General features: G+C 40.2%; 1 protein-coding gene across 14 annotated transcripts in view; it reads left to right on the forward strand.

Moving 5' to 3' along the window:
• The window catches only part of dysf (dysferlin, limb girdle muscular dystrophy 2B (autosomal recessive)), a 117,340-nt gene that overhangs the window by 67,600 nt on the left and 33,693 nt on the right, over positions 1-16,047 (forward strand). For 6 of the 14 annotated variants that reach the window (XR_007041440.1, XM_047386048.1, XM_047386049.1 and 3 more), the window contains 3 exons: positions 1,126-1,185; positions 9,540-9,551; positions 11,568-11,666. Coding sequence is in view for 13 of the 14 variants with exons in the window: in XM_047386048.1 (XP_047242004.1) it covers positions 1,126-1,185; positions 9,540-9,551; positions 11,568-11,666 (171 nt within the window). In the remaining variant the exon portion in view is untranslated. The remainder of the gene's footprint in view (positions 1-1,125; positions 1,186-9,539; positions 9,552-11,567; positions 11,667-16,047) is intronic. The other 8 variants (XM_047386056.1, XM_047386060.1, XM_047386058.1 and 5 more) reach the window with 2 other exon arrangements.

Below are 16,047 nucleotides of genomic sequence, written 5' to 3' on the forward strand. Positions count from 1 at the left end.
CTAAGGAAATTGACCAGGATAATGACCATCGTTACATTTGGAGAAAAAAGGTGTTCTCAAGCTTGCAAACTTGGGTTTGCTGCCAGACTATAGCAATTCACAAAATACAGGGTATCATGGAAGGAGAGGACATTGTGCAGACAATGACCCTAAGTATGCCGCCAAATTAGCATAAAGTGTCTTAAGAACAACAATATCACTGTTTAGAAGTGACCTTCACAAAGCTCTGATCTTGTCTGAAAAGGTGAGTTGCGAGCAAGGTGGCCTACAATCCTGATGCAGGTCCAGCAAACTATTGTGAGAAGCTTGTGCAAGGATGCCCATTATACAGTTTAAAACGAATGTACACTTGTAAATTTAAGGAAGGTTTTAAACAAATTTACCAGACAGAAACTATTTTTGTCATCCTAACTGGCCTGAAACAGGAGAATCAGTTTAGTGTGATTTAATGACAGACAGTGAGTAAAAAAGGTTATGTCTGTACACAGTGTAGGTAATTGTATACATGCATACAGCGATGCTACATTATAGAAGGTCTCAACGTGGCTGAGTTTAAGGATCTGGAGCTGACCGTGCAAAGCCACAGGGAGACCACAGAGGTGAAGGAGAGACAGCAAACAGGGTGGAGTGGGTGGATGTGACCCAAGCTAACTGCTCCATCAGCCTTTGCCTCATACTAATAGAAACACGATGTATGATCATCTTTAAAGAATTGCAAAAATTAAACAATCTGTTCAAAAGAACAGTAAAGCTCAGTATCAGGTGCTGCAGAGATAAAGCTCCTCTTCAGTGATTGGTGCCCAGCTCTCTCGGCATTTTGTAAATTGTTAGGCTCATAGCATAACTACCTAAGTCATATTTTGGCTTATATGATGCAGATATAACGGATCTAGAATCACTTTTATCAACCAGTAAAGCAGATCAACTTAAAATCATGTCCCATTTTGACTTGTTTTTGCTGGTGCCAGCAGGAAAACACAATGGCCATTTTAAAACTTCTTTGTTGATCGTTTTTATGTGGTGTGTAACAGTGAGGTGTTAATGGCTGGATTATGTTGTGTTTAACCCTAACCATCTAACCTGAAAGTCTGTGTGTTTTCTGTGCTTTCGCATGTTTTCTTGTAGTTTGCCGATGGAGCCAGTTCAGCTATCATTAACCTCTCAACCTCTAGCTCCAGCCTTCATGTAGGTAACATACTCATCCTTTAACTCATTCATTCATTTATTCATTCATTGTCCTGCTTTTGTTTGTCTGGTTCTGTGCCCGTTGATTTACTTCACCTCGCAGTTCTTGCATTTACACCTCCTGAGCTGTGTCACATTTTGCCACGTTACCACGGCAAACTCTGATGGCTTTTACTGTGATTTTATGTAACAGACAAACACACAGTAGTGCATAATTGTAAAGTGGAAGAAAAGGTATAAATGGCAGTCTGCATTTGTTAGAAATAATAATTTAAAGATTTTGGTATGTATGTGTTCACCACCACTGAGGAAAGCTTTGTAGACACCCAATGTTTTTTGTTTTGATGCAATTACAGCTGCAAGTCTTTGGGGTCTGATGTCTCTACCAACATTTTACACCTACAGACTAGAAATATTGATGCTTTTTTCTTTGTATAATAGCTAAAACTCAGTCAGATTGGACAAAGAGTGTCTGTGAATATCATTTTCAAGTCTTGCCACAGATTCTCAATTAGCTTTAGGTCTGTGCTTTGACTAGGCCCTTCTCACACATGAACATGCTTTGATCTAAACCATTCCAATGTAACTCTGCTTATGAAAGCTTATGTATGTTGTCCTTATGGAAGGTGAACTTCCATCCTAGTCTCAAGTCTTTTGCACCCTTTGACATTTTTTCCTCCAGGAATGTCCTGTTTTCAGCTCCATCCATCTTCCCATCAACTCTGTCCAGCTTTCCTGTCCCTGCTGACAAAAAGCCTCCCCACAGCATGATGCTGCCACCACCATGTTTTGGTCACATAGGGATGGTGGCTGATTTTAAATGAGATTAAATTACACCCAGGTGTGTTATATTTACGAAATAGGTGACTCCTAAAAGCAACTGGTTGATTTTATTTAGGGGTGCTAGAGTAAAGGGGCCTAAATTCCAACCTACAGATTTCCGATTTTATTTTTTTGTAAAAAAAAAAAAATATTGTAAACCATTTTCCTTCTGCTTAAATATGTTCTACATTGTGTTGATTTATGGCCTAAAATCCCAACAACATACACTGAATTTAGTGGTTGTAACGTGGCGAAATATGAAACTCTTGTGCAAAGGAAGTGTCTACACTGTTTTATCACCACTCTGTATCATGTTTCATATATTTAGATCTGCTCTCATTGGCAACAAACAGAGAGGATTTCTTCATTTTCACACTTGGTCTGGTGCTGTGTCAGAAATGCACACTAAAGTCTTTCCTAACTGAGACTGATGGATGTCACTGGCTCAGACAGATGAGGACTGATGTGGAAGGAATGCACAGGAACATTTTAAACTCCACTTTCCAAGCCGAGAAACCCGGGTTCTTGGTGAGCGACACGCTCCGATCCCTGCGGTTTGAGACAAAATCTGATCGCTGATTTGCAAAGGAGACCTCGCTCCTCGTTGCATTTCATTCCACAAAGCCAGGTCAATTTAAAGACTAAGCCTGACCCAAAACAGACTCTAGCCCACTCACATCCAGTAGTTCTTCACTCGACAGTAATTGGGGGGGTTATTTCTTTCTCTCCAAACAAAGATATTTGTTTTATTAAGGGGACAGATATTGAAACCACTCAAATTAAAGGCTCCGCTTTCTGTCTGCTCGGGGCCAATGTCAACAGAACTGCTATAGATCCTCTGTACCACAACTCCCTGTGCACCGACAGTTACCACAAGGAATAAATGAGAGAGGGTTGAAGAGGGAGAGACTGACGAAAGGAGAGGCAGGAGCGACTGAAAGAATCAGAAAGGGTTTGACTGAAAGGAGGAAAAGGAAAAAGATGGAGGTAATGTCGCATGGCACCAGCAAAAGAAAACTGGCTCCTTTATGTTTGGGTCATGACCAGAAAATTGAGCCTGATGATCACCACATTACTGCAGCAAAGCGTACTGCAGAGCTGCTTTTAGTCAGATTCTGTTTCACTGCTGGAAAAGTTTAAGATCAGCTGTCAGTGGCATCACGACTCCACGAACAGGCATATCTGAGATGGAAAAATGTCACATCTCATCTGCAGGATGCGAGCTTGACGACAGTATCTACCAGGGGATTTTTTCCTCTTCACCATACGGAATCTGCATTAAAGGAACAAATCTGATCAGTTGCACATAATGTGGTTTCTAAGCCTATTTCTTTTCTCCAGGTGAAAAAAATGCAGTCAAACTGCACCTCTCCGTTCCCATAATTCTTGATCAAAACTATTCAGGTCCTGTGCCAACAACCAGTCAGATCAGGTTAAAATCCCACTTTGAAAATGTTGTAGTTTGCCTCAGCTTCCATAAATCCTTTCTGGCTGCTTTCGAACCACAGGAACTAACCGACGTGGCTTCATGCCAGGCGACGTTGTGGCCTTTTCTTGCTAGGAGAAGAAGGGGGGCACACATTTATGGCCCTCTAATGACACTGTGACCAGAAACAAGATGTCAAAATAGCTTACTAAATCATTATTGTTTTTCTTGTTCGGCTAATCACGGCCATAGACTGATGTAAACTGCTGCCCTCCTCCAAAACTCTGAGCGCTGCACATATTTTCTGCCCAGAATGTCATTCAGATGCGTCCGCACAGCTCTGGGTGGTGCATTGCCTTTGAAAGTCCACTGTTAGGCATTGGCTGACTGTGAGAGTTTTGCTTATAAAATTGTTTGGCTATGCAGAAATACTCGGATCCCTTTGCACCGACAAAAAATACTTTAATAGATGAGCAAAGCATTACATCTTTACAGCACATGAAGACAATAAATGGCTTGGTTTGGTGGAGTTGTATTTATTTCTATAGGGACAAGTGTTAGGTATTAACAAATATCATACACTTTAACATTTGTCGCCTAAGCTAATTTGCGATGTCTGTCGCTACCTGGGTTTTTGGTTATACAAAACAATAAAAAAATTATACAAGATTTGTAATGGAAACATAAAACAAAATATAAACATAAAACGTATTGAAACCCATCAAAACAATTATGCATAACAACTGCTGAGAAGGCATCCAGCATATATGCAGCTGACAGAGTGAGGACGCACAGAATGCTGTAGCTGGACAATGGAGATGTTAGCTGAGCACAGCTTAGAGCTGATCCTCAGTAAACAACTAAAACGCTGCTTTCTCCCACTAAACGTCATGCCTTGTATAATAGGATGGATTATTTACTTCAAGTAACAGGCTGCTATGTTTTTGTTTTAGACCATCCCTATTCAAATCTAAATCCAACTGGACATGCAGGGCTGGCAGCTAATATCTTTCCTTCCGGGTGAGAAAGCTGTGGAAAATATAAATTGATGCACATATTAGAATTAAAACCTAATGCATCCATGAAAGTAGAGGAGACTACCACCATCCATTACCAGAACAGTTGGTTACCATGGAGACTGAATGTGGGCCTGAGAAGAGACATTACTAACCAGGAAGTCCCACTGATTTTTGAGGCTACTCTTGCTGCAGCCTGGGCATCGACAGATGTGAAAAGTTTGAGTTCCTACATCTAAATGAATATGCAGCTTTAGCAACATCCTCCTGGCAGATGAAACACCTTTTCCTTTCATTGTGTGTTTTTGAAATAAATAAAATCACCATTAATAACTTGTTACTTGATATTACGTGTTTACATACGGAGATCCTGAACAGCTTTTGCATCCACAAAATGGGAGCGAATCTGAGTTTCTCCAACCATCTGATTTACAAAGTCGTTGCAAAATTAAATTAACCCTTCAAATCATGTTGTCAGGAAAATAACATTTTCCTGTGCTGATGTAGTTTGCCCAAATTTAATTAAGTTATTTTGCATGCATTTAGAGGAGTATCCATCCATATTTATAAATGTTTATGCAAATTACAACCAGGACTATAGGTTTAAAACACAAAGTTAGCATGAAAACAGCTTTGGCTTCTTTTATTCTTACCACAAGAGCACAATGTGACATGCAGCTCGAAACATTTGCAGCAACTGGTGATATTTGCAGTGTTAATTTTGAAAGCACATTTGAATTTAGTCTTAGTCACTTTTTATTAATCTGTAGTCAGTTTATAGTCTAGTTTTATTCAGCTAAATCATTTTAGTCGACTACATTTCCTGTGACGTTAATCGAAACAAATGTAAAATCATAGACGAATGCCTGTTTAGATCCTCCTACAACTTAAAGGAAAATCCTTTCATAACACATTTATCGTAGAATAGAGTGGAGTTAGTTATAAATAACCTAGTAATCCTGCCTTTTCACGTGACTTTTTTTGTGCGTTTGCCGCCTCTATCTGAGCCTGTTTGGGTAGGTTTGGTGTCAGACTGTAGCCATTGCTCCTGGTGGTAGAGGGAGCACAGTAAGAACAAATCAGGCCTACCACTTTTATTATATAGAGTGAATACAACAGGACAAATGAGCAAAAAAAACCAATAATTAGGTTTATACTTCTGATAAATTTTTATTTAGTTCTGTTCTGTACAACTTGAACAACTACTAAACTTCTAGACTTAAGATTTAAACTATTTAAAATTGCTGGTGCACATCAAACAATCACTGGCTGATCCAGTGACTTTTCAACAGGCCTGTGTTGTGGCCCCAGCACGCCTAAAATTAGAGAAGTTGAGTAGAAAAGTACAAATCTGTTGAGAGTATGTGGGAGTTTTTCTGTAAGAAATGTCCATCGCTGCAAACTAAACCTCTCATTTGTCCGGTTACTGGCAACTAGATGAAAATATTGTATATTTTCTGCGCCTCAAAATAGTTTTCTAAAATATTTGCTGAAAGGTGGCAGGAGAATAAAGCAGCAAATGGAAATATAGCATTGGGATTGAACCAGTTCTGTGTAATGTCAGTCAGTGATCACAAAGGAGAAATGTATTTATATGAAAGATGCCACAGATTTTTACTTGAGGTATGGTGCTCTGACTTCAAACCACAAGGAAGCAAATGACAAAAACAGGCTCTGCTGGAAACCGTCCTCAGTTGATTCATATTCTTCATCTAAACCGGGTGTTTTTAGCTGTTCTACCAAAAATCTGGGCAGATTTTTAGCAGTATTAAGTGTGTAGTCTGCCAACTAAAGGTATTTCAGGACGTCTCTATTGTACTGTAGGGTCTTTTGAATTAACCTTTAAGATTTAGAGAGTACAACTAATAGACTTTTACCAAGGTTGGTAAATATAAGCTGTTTATATTTAGAGAAAACTTTCTCAAAGAAAGTCACTCTAATGAAAGGGCTGAACATTAAATGTGCAAAGACAATATTGGGAAGAGTTATAAGGCCACTTCCAAACAATCTGTTGTCCTTAATCTAAAGTGAGAAAGATTATTCATAATTCCCTGAAGTGGACGTCCAAGTAGAACAACCCCAAAACCAGCCTGTGAAATGCTCATAACTCTAAAACACCCTGGAGGTCTATCTAAGACTCTTAAGGCCTCTGCTGCATGTTAAATGTTAAAGTTAATGAAAATCAGAAGAATGGAGAACTGTGCCTTGTTTGGAGAGGTAACCATGACCAAGCCACTTCTCTCAAAAAGGAATATGATAACCGAGGTTTGCAAAGTTGCATCTAAATGAATCACTGGACTTCTGGAAAAATGTCCTTTTGACAGACCAAAGTAGGGACGTTTGGCCATAACTAATATGTTTGGAGAAAACCAAACACAGCATGCCAGCATCAGATACCAGATACCAGCTGTCAAGAAAAAGGTGGATTTAAAGGTGATGATTAAATCCTCTTTTGCAGCCACAGGACCTGGTCACCTTCTGGACATTGACTCAAACATTAATTCCAGTGTTTATTAGAGGCAAATGTGAGGCCACATGTTCAAACCCAGAGACTTGATCCCAACTGAATCATCAACAGGACAGCTATCCCAAACATATCAGCAAATCTGCATCAGACTGGCTGGAAAAGAGCTAAATCAAGGTGGTGCAATGATCCAGTCAAAGACCAGACATCAACCTGGTTGAAATGTTGTGGTGGAACCTTAAAAGAGCTTTGCAGAGATAAATCCCTGCAACTGTCCTTTAATTTAAGCAACACTAAAAATATGTGACTAATTAAGTCAAATAGAAAATAAGTACTTCAGGTTATTGTTGCTAAATGTGGTTCTACAAGCCACTGAGCCATGAGGTGTACTTTTCCTAAGATTGTATTGACTGTCCTGGAAACTTTTTTTTCAAATGACTCTTTCCAGTAACCCAGGTTACAGAAAATAACAAATTTAATAGTACTTTGAAAAGTGAAGGTCATGGGGTCTTTCTGCATGGAGTTTGCATGTTCTCCCTGCACATGCGTGGTCTTTCTCCAGGTACTCTGCCCCTGTGACCCTGTACGGAAGATGTGGGTGTCGAAAATGGATGGATGGTTTGAAAAGCTCTTTTTCCTTTAATAAATGAAATTCCCACGGTGTTTGTAACAATTTAGTTTATCTTCGTCTGATATTAAAATGTCTTTGATGATCTGAATCCCATCATCTTTTATACCTCTTATTCCATAGTGGGTCACAGGGGAGCTGGTTACTATCTTCAGCAGTCTACGGGCGAGAGGCAGTGTATACCCTGGACAGGTCGCCAGTCCATCGCAGGGCAACACAGAGACATACAGGACAAACAACCATGCACACACTCATTCACACCTAAGGACCATTTAGAGAGACCAATTAACCTAACAGTCATGTTTTTGGACTGTGGGAAGAAGCCAGAGTACCCGGTGATGCACGCACAAGGAGAACATTCCAACTTCATGCAGGAAGACCCCGGCCGGTAGTTGAACCCAGGACCTTCTTGCTGCAAGGCAACAGTGCTACCACCATGCAGCCCAATCTGAAACATTTAAATGTGAATATGATTTAGCGACAAACTTAGGTGCCCCTGTTTTTAGTTCATAATCTTTCATTTTGCCGGCTTTGCCACTGATGGAGCCCTTAGTAGTTTCCAGATGTTATAAATAATCGGAATTGAATTATAATGTTTTGTAATTGGGTGTTGAACTGAGCATTGGGTCTCGCTACAAAATAAATGGCCACAAGTGCAGAAATTTGACCTGACCACTGACCAAGCATGTGGATGGGGTTTCCCCATAAAAAGCTTTTATGAAGCAGCTCAGAGCTGTAATGTAAATCCCGTTGCTCTACTCTCTGAGCTCCTGGCAGTGCCAGCCTCCTTAGGTTACCCTGGCTTTTCTCTGTGGGTCCTAATGATTGGCTGCAGACCACTCTGACACCCTGGACCGACCGCTGCAGAGCCAAGTGTGTGCACGCTCGTTTTCCAGAGTGTGTGCTTAATCCGTGTCGCAGCCTGGAACGCTCCAGCGACAGCTTCAATCCGTCTGAACGTAACCTCCTAGACTCAAGCGAACACACCCTGAAACGATGGTGGGCGAAAACTCACGCACTTTCTGGCGCCCCTGTCATCAGTGTTTGGCACTGGCTGCACACAGAGGGCACGTTAACGCACAGCAGACGCTCCGTGCCTCAGACATATGAGTGTGCTAAACCCCACGTGCTGCTCTTTTCCATGCCATGACATGCTGCCGCTTTGGAAAAATTTGGAATTTCATAGTGTTCCCTGCCCTAGTTGTGCTTGTGTGTGTGTCTGAGTCTATGGGAAATATGAGAAAGGGGATTCCACACAAACCTGCCTCTATAAGAGCACTTTTGTTATACATTAATGCACAGAAAGTTAAGAGAAGTGCCTGCGTCAGCAGCTTAAATGTTCCTTGGAGGGTTCAGTGCTGCAGGGTGGAGACTGATTGCATTTTAATGTGAGGGTTTTTTTCTGTTTATAGGCTTGTTGCCTTTTTCTATCACAGCCACAATCACACAGATTGACAGCTTTTATTTCCGTGACAAAATAATACACATTTTAATAGCTTAACATTTAATGTTCCTAACATGAACAGATTATTTTGTAAATTTCATACACGAAGCAACTTTACGCTTTATTACAGCTCTGCTCAGTTCAAATCATTATTCATCTCTGAAAAATCACATTAAATGGAACCATCCAAGCCTCGACATTTCGAATCAAAGATCTGTGTTTCACCCTCTGAACAGAAGGACATTGTAAGACCTCAGCATGACTCATGGCTATAATAGTAAGACTTTAACAGCCTTTACTTTCATGCCAGCAGTCATGTTGTAATAAAGGGATCACTTCATTTTTTTCCTTTAATGGTGCATGTTACATTTTAGTCTGAAATCCTTAATGTTTAATGTGAACGAGGAATCATGATATCTGCTTAGAATGTGTTTGATTTTATTGTTTAACTTGCAACTTTCTGACGTTATTGATGGCAATTATAGAGTTTGGGATGTGATGCTTCTTAATGTCTTATGTTTTACTTTCTTTCTTACTGTTAACGCGGACCCTAGATGTTACAGTGGGTAAGTCTGTTCGCAGATTGTTCTTTAGAGTGAAAAAATGTCAGTGTTGTAGGGGTAACACCCTGTAAAACAACATTGCAGTAGGTTTACTTACTGTCATGCTTATCTAACACTGGTAAGGAACATTGATGATGGTGTTTGTAAATGCCTGAATGGGTTGTTTAGTTCTGAGATATGAGCAGTCAGTATTTTACCTGCACTAGACAACTGTAAGGGTGATTGCAGTTTGAGCAATCAGGGATACCTTTTCAGTGATGAGATGTTAACAAGGTTATCAGACTCAAGCTAACAGCTATTTGGCGCCAAGCTAACAGCTATCCAGGCTAATGTCTACTGAGGGTCTAGCTCACAGGTACTCAGAGTTAAGCTAATAGTTTGACTCTTAAGAACCTAACAGGTGTTTAGAATAACAGTATCAGATACTGGCCTCTTTTACAAAACATTTCGGTCATAAACTAGCAAAGATGACCTGCCTCTGAGCTTCCTCTTGGCATTCTTCGACCACAAGTGGAGACAGGGATATCCCACACTGATCCGAGTTTACAAAAATACAACCAGGCAGTGCAGGACGTCAATCTTGTTTTATTTTGCACCTTTTCACTTTTGCAGCTAAACATAGATTACCTTATAATAATGTTTTCCACTTGAATAAAATCAACATTATTAGGCTGTGGTTGATTAGCTTAAGATATTATGAGCTTTAGTGTATAACCAGGAGACTTTCTCTAGCATGTGCTTATACTGCTTAGATCACTTCATGTTTAGATTATTTTAAATATGGAAAAGTTGAATGTTTCCTGTTGTAACTGTTCAATTCCACCATGAAATTTTACCCTTTTTACCCAAACTGAGATCACTCTTATTGTGTTCTTATGGTAGGATACTGACAGCTCATAGATAGCGCACATAACCAAACTAATTTGACAAATTTGAATTTGTCAGAACAGTATAAAGTAAAGAATTGTTCCTGAAGGAGAGGTAGCAAATGCAGGGCAAAGAGGATAAAATATTTGAATGTAACCACATTTTATTGTGGGTTTCCTGGTCAGTTTAAACATTTAAAATGTTTACATCTTACCATACATGAATAATATGAAGAAAGGATCATACTTAATTGAAAGTAAATAAAGCACAACACCATTGTTGCTTGCCCTTGTTTTACATTTTCATTAAGAGGTCAGATTTAAATCCAACGTTGACAACTTGGATTTTGTTTCAAAGTCAAACCTTGTTATATAAACACAAGGGGGCTCGTAGCCTCTATTTGCTTTCTATTGGTGATAACTACACACGATAGTAAAAACAAGTACTGCACGTAGAAACAGCTCAACAGTTATGGAAAAAAGTGCAAAGCAGAAAAAATACCCTTTTCTTCATACATAAACATTTGGATTTTTCTTTAAATAATATGATTCCTCTGGAGCACATGTTGGTTTTCTCCCACTTTGTAACTCTTCCCTATTTCCATTGCATCAAATCTCCATATACCATGACCTTAGAGCCATGGAGCCACCAGAGACAGTTTTTACTTGTGTTGACGTGTGTTGGCCAACTCCATGTTGCTGTGTGATCACTGGAAAAATCCGGGTTATTTCTGACCCTACACAGCTCCACAAAGGCAAACAGAATTTCACACAGGAGTTTAAATGTGTTTGAAAAGTAAAAGATTTTTAAAGAAGTTTAGCTGTCAAGCTAATTCAGATGTAATAATTATGCAAAGCCCAGCTGGACCAAAGAAATGTTGGTGATTGAAGCGATGTCAGTTCTACATGTTGAGATTACATCAGTCAGCAAAACACTAGGGAGAAAGTGGGGTTGAATTCAGGTCTAAAACTCAGAAATGTGTATTTTGGATTTTTGAATATTTAGATAAACCAAACAAACCCAACTTGCATGAGACACTTTGACAAACTTCGAATAAATGTAAGTCAAATCAGACCTTCTACTAGATAGCCTCTTTAGTACACCACCTTCCCTTCAATGTGACGTTTTCTGACTCTGAACATTTGATTTCAGGGAGAGGAGTCCGTGGACTGGTGGAGTAAATTCTACGCGTCCACTGGAGATAAAAACAAGTGTGGGACCTACCTGGAGAGAGGCTTCGACACTCTGAAGGTGAGGCTGTAAATGAAGCTAATGGGTACATGTAAAGAAAAGCCTGAAATAAAACACTAAGGATGAATTACTGTGATATACTTCAGTTTAACTGGTAGATTTTTAAATGCAGGCTTTGAAACTGTACAGTCATTGAATTACAAGATATTAAAGGAATTTTGAAGAATTTTTAAAACAGCAAAACTAAAAATAGTTTTATATGATTCTGGAGGTTTAAAGTTCTTTCGTTCAGAACCCAAAGAGTGCATAGGGCAGCACCTTCCCCCTCCCCCACCTATTGCTACAAACTGTCAGATGTCTAAATTAAGGCAACATGTTTGGTTTCAATCATGGTTTTAGCGCTGGACGAGTGCCACACTCCGCTTCTTTTCATACTGATTTGAAACATACGTTATGAAAGTTATGTGTCCAGTGGTAAAATAAACAGTCAAACAGCAGAAACTGTATTGTGAGAAATCTTTGTATAACTGAAGCTAAACTCTGACCAATGTGTCAGGCAGAGTGGCTCTTGGAGTGGATCCCAGAATGCAGAGATGAGGTGAGCAAAAAAAGGTTTAATAACTGAAAACAAAATTTTACAGGCAGGTGGCAACAAAGACAGACAAGATGATCAGCGATTGGCTTGAAAAACAGGGATGGCATGATTAACAGGCAAGGACATGAGCAGTATGTATCCGCAAGGAATAAACAGAATAGCAGTGTATATGAAGGGCATCAGCTATGTAAGCTCATTGACCACTTTAAGTAGATCTTGCTGGTAGTGGGTTGGGTCCCATTTTTACTAAGGCACTAAGAACAATGTCACCTTTATAGACACTTACATCACCTTTCCTTCTCATTCTGATGCTTGGTTTGAATTTTACCACGTCTAGATGCCTGAATGCATCTGCTACTTTGTTGTTGTCCGCTTGTTGGCTACAAAAATTAGTTCTCATGCTCTGTCCTTAGAAGTCGTCATGACTCACTGAAGTGAATCCTTTCTCTGATCACAGCAGTGGGACAGATTTAAGAAAAATGGCCACTCTCTGATGTCATCAAGGTGTGAAACAAGTGATCACAGTGTCTGCCTTTGTCCCAGGAGTCTTCTCTCTCCTGCGTCGCCCACGCTCTGTTCGAACTTTATCCAGATTCTCTTGGTCCAAACAGCGACCTTCCCCTCCACCAGGACTTAAAGCATATGTCGTTTTGCTCATCTGCTGCACAAACAAGTGACTTATCAAATCAGAATGTTGTCTTTTGAGGTTTTTAATTTAACCTCCAACCTTTCCCTCAAGCAGCCCCACATCAACTATGGAGGTTTAACCATGCCTGTTCCTTTTAGTGTCTTTAGCACCCTGTCAGAAAGCTGTTGTAGTTTTCTGCATATACAGTGTTTCCAATATAAAGTACATGCCCAGGTGTTCTTGGAGCTAAGCTCTTATTTTTAGATTGTGGTACTTGACACTGATACAAGGCTGATCTAAAAATGCAAAAGTGATTGATCATTAAAAGTCTCCCATTTAGATTTCTATGGGGTGTCATTTTTTATTCAGGAAGCAACATGTCAAAACCTTTGCTTCCAATGCCACTCCACAGTTTAATGAAAATAGGCAAAAAAGACCTATGAGCTGCTGATCCCAATGATACCTGGCCTTTTTTTCACCCTCTCCCGGCTCCTGCAGTCCCAATTATTTTGTTCCAGCAACTCCTCCTTATTTATGCCTGGCTGGACCTCTTTCTCATGTTTCTCTTATTTGTTCAATACGCTCTTTACCCACAACTCCTTCTGTCCCAGGAAAATGAGTTGATATTTCCAACCTTTACCTTCCTTTAGACCAGAGCTGCCACCTCTTTACTCTTTGTCTGCCTGCTTTCTGTGATTTCCTCTGCCCTTTGACTGAATTTGGACCAATACCACAATTCAACTGGCAGAGTCTGATCAGAACAATAATGACCTGGATATCCCACAGCCCAGAAGAAGAAAAAACAAGTTGCAGGGGAAGGTCAAAACATAATCTATATTAGAGGTTTATATACACATATCATAGCTGTGGATGTCATATTAATTTTCAGCTTTTAAAACCCAAATTGTCACCCTCAGACAAAAGGATATTGGCAAAGATCTTCCAGAACAACCCAATAGCCATGAAGGCTCAATCCCTTGAGCTCAAACGAAATTTGCAGCTGCTAAAAGAGACAATCCAAATGCAAACCAAATGAGAAAGTTTTTTTGGTAAATATACAGGTCCTTCTCAAAAAATTAGCATATTGTGATAAAGTTCATTATTTTCTATAATGTAATGATGAAAATTTAACATTCATATATTTTAGATTCATTGCACACTAACTGAAATATTTCAGGTCTTTCATTGTCTTAATAAGGATGATTTTGGCATACAGCTCATGAAAACCCAAAATTCCTATCTCACAAAATTAGCATATTTCATCCGACCAATAAAAGAAAAGTGTTTTTAATACAAAAAACGTCAACCTTCAAATAATCATGTACAGTTATGCACTCAATACTTGGTCGGGAATCCTTTTGCAGAAATGACTGCTTCAATGCGGCGTGGCATGGAGGCAATCAGCCTGTGGCACTGCTGAGGTCTTATGGAGGCCCAGGATGCTTCGATAGCGGCCTTTAGCTCATCCAGAGTGTTGGGTCTTGAGTCTCTCAACGTTCTCTTCACAATATCCCACAGATTCTCTATGGGGTTCAGGTCAGGAGAGTTGGCAGGCCAATTGAGCACAGTGATACCATGGTCAGTAAACCATTTACCAGTGGTTTTGGCACTGTGAGCAGGTGCCAGGTCGTGCTGAAAAATGAAATCTTCATCTCCATAAAGCTTTTCAGCAGATGGAAGCATGAAGTGCTCCAAAATCTCCTGATAGCTAGCTGCATTGACCCTGCCCTTGATAAAACACAGTGGACCAACACCAGCAGCTGACACGGCACCCCAGACCATCACTGACTGTGGGTACTTGACACTGGACTTCTGGCATTTTGGCATTTCCTTCTCCCCAGTCTTCCTCCAGACTCTGGCACCTTGATTTCTGAATGACATGCAGAATTTGCTTTCATCCGAAAAAAGTACTTTGGACCACTGAGCAACAGTCCAGTGCTGCTTCTCTGTAGCCCAGGTCTGGGGAATGCGGCACCTGTAGCCCATTTCCTGCACACGCCTGTGCACGGTGGCTCTGGATGTTTCTACTCCAGACTCAGTCCACTGCTTCCTCAGGTCCCCCAAGGTCTGGAATCGGCCCTTCTCCACAATCTTCCTCAGGGTCCGGTCACCTCTTCTCGTTGTGCAGCGTTTTCTGCCACACTTTTTCCTTCCCACAGACTTCCCACTGAGATGCCTTGATACAGCACTCTGGGAACAGCCTATTCGTTCAGAAATTTCTTTCTGTGTCTTACCCTCTTGCTTGAGGGTGTCAATAGTGGCCTTCTGGACAGCAGTCAGGTCGGCAGTCTTACCCATGATTGGGGTTTTGAGTGATGAACCAGGCTGGGAGTTTTAAAGGCCTCAGGAATCTTTTGCAGGTGTTTAGAGTTAACTCGTTGATTCAGATGATTAGGTTCATAGCTCGTTTAGAGACCCTTTTAATGATATGCTAATTTTGTGAGATAGGAATTTTGGGTTTTCATGAGCTGTATGCCAAAATCATCTGTATTAAGACAATAAAAGACCTGAAATATTTCAGTTACTGTGCAATGAATCTAAAATATATGAATGTTAAATTTTCATCATGACATTAGGGAAAATAATGAACTTTATCACAATATGCTAATGTTTTGAGAAGGACCTGTATTGTAACTCTTTGGCCACAACCATAAGAAGTATGTTTGCACACCCAAGACCTTGGGCTCAGATTAGAGTCACAAAAACAAAGACTTCTGACTTGACTTCTGACTTGACTTCAACTTGTGCTCCACAGGGACTTGACTTAGACCCGTGGTCTGAGAAACCAGCCAGTATCTAAGCTGTGGAGTGCTGCTCTGACAGCTGGTGTGATGCATACCGTTATTTTAATATGAAAATGTGAGAGGTGCTTTAAATATTTGCTAGGGACAGTGACGTACCGCGGGGTATTATTGGCCCATAACAACCTGTTCGTATTAACTGTAGTTTCAAAATAACCTTGATTTATCTCCAACATCCTATTCTGTTACTGTTCAGCTAGCTGCATCATTACAAAGACACTTAGCATCCATTTGATAGGAAAATGTTTACTTGAAACTTCAGTTGCACTTGGGACAAGAGACTTAAGATCTGGTTTGGACGTGTACCTCACTGATTTCAGACTTGACACAAACCTGTCCCTCAAAGAGTTGAGACTTTACTTGGATTTGGGAAGAAAGAATTAAGACTTTGTTTTCACTTGCCCCTTAAAGACTTGA

The sequence above is a fragment of the Girardinichthys multiradiatus genome, chromosome 14 (genome assembly GCF_021462225.1).
Source record: "Girardinichthys multiradiatus isolate DD_20200921_A chromosome 14, DD_fGirMul_XY1, whole genome shotgun sequence".
Lineage (NCBI taxonomy): Eukaryota > Metazoa > Chordata > Actinopteri > Cyprinodontiformes > Goodeidae > Girardinichthys > Girardinichthys multiradiatus.